At 51.0% G+C, this 2,686-nt stretch overlaps 1 protein-coding gene across 1 annotated transcript; it reads left to right on the forward strand.

Moving 5' to 3' along the window:
- The first annotated feature begins 1,134 nt into the window (after positions 1 to 1,134).
- Positions 1,135 to 2,127, forward strand: LOC133909597 (glutathione transferase GST 23-like). Its single transcript, XM_062352100.1, has 2 exons — positions 1,135 to 1,524; positions 1,610 to 2,127. The coding sequence occupies exons 1-2, from the start codon at positions 1,213 to 1,215 to the stop codon at positions 1,982 to 1,984; spliced, it is 687 nt and encodes a 228-aa protein (XP_062208084.1). The 5' UTR covers positions 1,135 to 1,212; the 3' UTR covers positions 1,985 to 2,127.
- The last annotated feature ends 559 nt before the right edge of the window (positions 2,128 to 2,686 follow it).

A 2,686-nucleotide genomic window follows, 5' to 3' on the forward strand; every position in this document is an offset into this window, starting at 1 on the left:
CCTGCGAAATTTGTGTGGACAAGGACAATTAGCCCGTGAGTTTCAACTTGAGACCCCACTTGAAAGCGAAAGTTTCGAAAGCTCTTGTTTGTAAGCACTACAAGTTTCCAACTCTAATAACGGACGTCAAGATTATAGGTTTCAGGCTTCATGAATCATGACTCCCCTACTTCCTCGACTGTGGCTAGTGCTCGTATGATATCTGCAGAGGCCACAGAAAGAGTCACCGGTCAGCGAGATAGTGGAGGTTACATCGATCAGTCCCTAGGCTCGCTTTTTAGAGTATTTTTCCTCGTCTGGGGGTGTGGCCACTCGGTGAGGCGCTTTCCGATCGATCACCATAGAAATATAATCATTCGACTCCACCGGTCAAGCGACCACACATCTGCCACTACATCCCACTACCAGCTGATGGCTTCACGGAAACTTGTGGACTGCACACTATGGTGCGTTTCTGCGGCGCAAGCGGCAGACAGAACTGCTGCTGCAGGACTCGATCCTGATAATCTCAACACCACAACCTGTCAGCATCCAGTTCCAAAGGCCGGGGAACAGATGAAGAGGGTGCTGTCTCCGCGTGTGAGATTTCCATGGTGCCTCGTGTGTTCATTTGCTTCGCACAAATTAGCGAGCACAATCTCTCAGTGTAATTGTTGCACCTGAGAAACATTTTAATCGTCTGAAACATCGGCCTCAAATTTAAAGTTTCGACCCAACATAATAGATGGGCTGCGGCTCATTTGTGGCCCATAGCAACCTCAAAAGAAAAAAAGTAGCCCATTTATTCTGCAGGTGCAGGGTCCAATTGAGCTCTTGAGCTTTGACCAAAAACTTTTGTTTGGTACCGGCTAGTGACAGTTCAGTCTGCAGGAACGAAGCAAAAGTGATTTTTATTTGACTAACTTGACATTAGTCAGGTCATGCTGAGCTCAAGCTGATTTGAAGTTTATAAGATAAAATAAAATAATTTAAAACAAAAATAAGATGTTTCAACAAAAAGACTCTGGATCTGTCTATAGTTACAACTCTAGAAATTTCTAAAACTAAAAATCATTAACTCTAAAAATTATTAAAACAGAAGCTCTTTCAAGCAAATACTCTGCACTAGGCGTGGCTCTAGTGGTGCGAGGAATATACATTTGGTCCTGAAAAGCAACCTGGCAGTTCGTAACAAAACACAACACGCTCTCTCTGTCTGCAACGGAACCGAAGATGGCCGAGCCGGTCAAGCTCATCGGCTCCTCCAACAGCCCGTTCGTCCACCGCGCCGCCGTGGCCCTGCGCCTCAAGGGCGTACCCTACGAGTTCATCCGCGAAGACATGAGCTGCAAGAGCGAGCTGCTGCTCAAGCACAACCCCATCCACAAGAAGGTGCCCGTGCTCCTCCACGGCGACCGGGCCGTCTGCGAGTCGCTCGTCATCGTCGAGTACGTCGATGAGGCCTTTGAGGGGCCGCCGCTCCTGCCCGCCGACCCCTACGACAGGGCCACCGCCCGTTTCTGGGCGCACTTCCTCGATGAAAAGGTTACGAATCGTGCTACGGTTGCAAGTCTCGTTGGTATATGCAGCTTCAGTTTTCACGTCTCTACATACACACTCTTGTGATCAGTGCCTGAAGTCGCTGTGGCCGGCGCTGTGGACGGAGGGCGAGGTGCAGAAGGCGTCCATGAAGGAGGCGAGGGAGAACCTGGCGCTAGTGGAGGACCAGCTCAGGGAGAAGAGGTTCTTCGGAGGCGATTCCATCGGTCTCGCTGACGTAGCCGGCGCCGGTATGCTGGCACACTGGCTCCGTGTGCTTGAGGAAGTGGCTGGAGTGAGCATCCTGAACGACGAAGAATACCCTGCTCTGCGCCGGTGGGCGAAGGAGTACACCGCCAACGAAGCTGTCAAGGAGTGCCTGCCGGACAGGGACCAGCTTTTGGCGCACTTCTCCATGATTAGGGACAAGTGCATCTCGGTAGCCAAGTCCATGCTGCAGAAATAAAAATCGAGCTCGTCGTCGTCGTCATCTAGTAATGTGTTTTTTCCTTTTTTATGATCATGGACATAGTCTGAAACACTAACCCAGAACAAAACAGCGTGATACTCCCTCGAAGAAGAAGCAAAAATTTGGCCACGTTTAGAAAATTTAGTTTTCCTTTGGTTCAAAGTTAAAATTACACCGTGCCCTAAAAAAATTGACCAGTTAATTTTTTCCTTAAGTAAAGCTAGGTAAAATTTTCTCTAGTACTGCACGACGATAGCATCCGAGAACCTTGTCGGATCAGCCACGCGCACGAGGAAAAGGCCACCACCACCACCTTGGCTGTCGCGTCGCTTTTTCCGCTCATGCCGCTACATCGCCGCGTCCAATTGCCATTTACAAGCCATTGCACGTTGTACCACAAGCGGAGCTCCGCCATTGGACCCCACTGCTGGCCGTTGTAGCTGTCGCCAAGCTATAAAGGCTCGACCACTCGCCCTTCGCACCTCACCTCCACTCGCCGAGGCAAGCTCCGTCCTCCACCTCTCTCTCTCTCTCAGATGACAGCCGCCATCGATCCATCACCAGAGACCGCTGCCAACCAATTAGGTCATGTGACGTGCTTCACCTGACCACCCTTCACCTTCCTTGCCCCGCCGCCTAACCCCTCCTCCTCTCTCCCGAGCCGCCACCAAGCCACCGGCTTCCGCCTCCATCGCTGGC

This window comes from Phragmites australis, chromosome 2, assembly GCF_958298935.1.
Source record: "Phragmites australis chromosome 2, lpPhrAust1.1, whole genome shotgun sequence".
Taxonomy (NCBI): domain Eukaryota; kingdom Viridiplantae; phylum Streptophyta; class Magnoliopsida; order Poales; family Poaceae; genus Phragmites; species Phragmites australis.

Bases quoted from the DNA above. Each gene is read 5' to 3' on its own strand.
- LOC133909597 (XM_062352100.1), top strand. From the start codon at position 1,213: ATGGCCGAGCCGGTCAAGCTCATCGGCTCCTCCAACAGCCCGTTCGTC. The intron at 1,525-1,609 runs GTTACGAATCGT...TCTTGTGATCAG, and splicing joins CGCACTTCCTCGATGAAAAG to TGCCTGAAGTCGCTGTGGCC.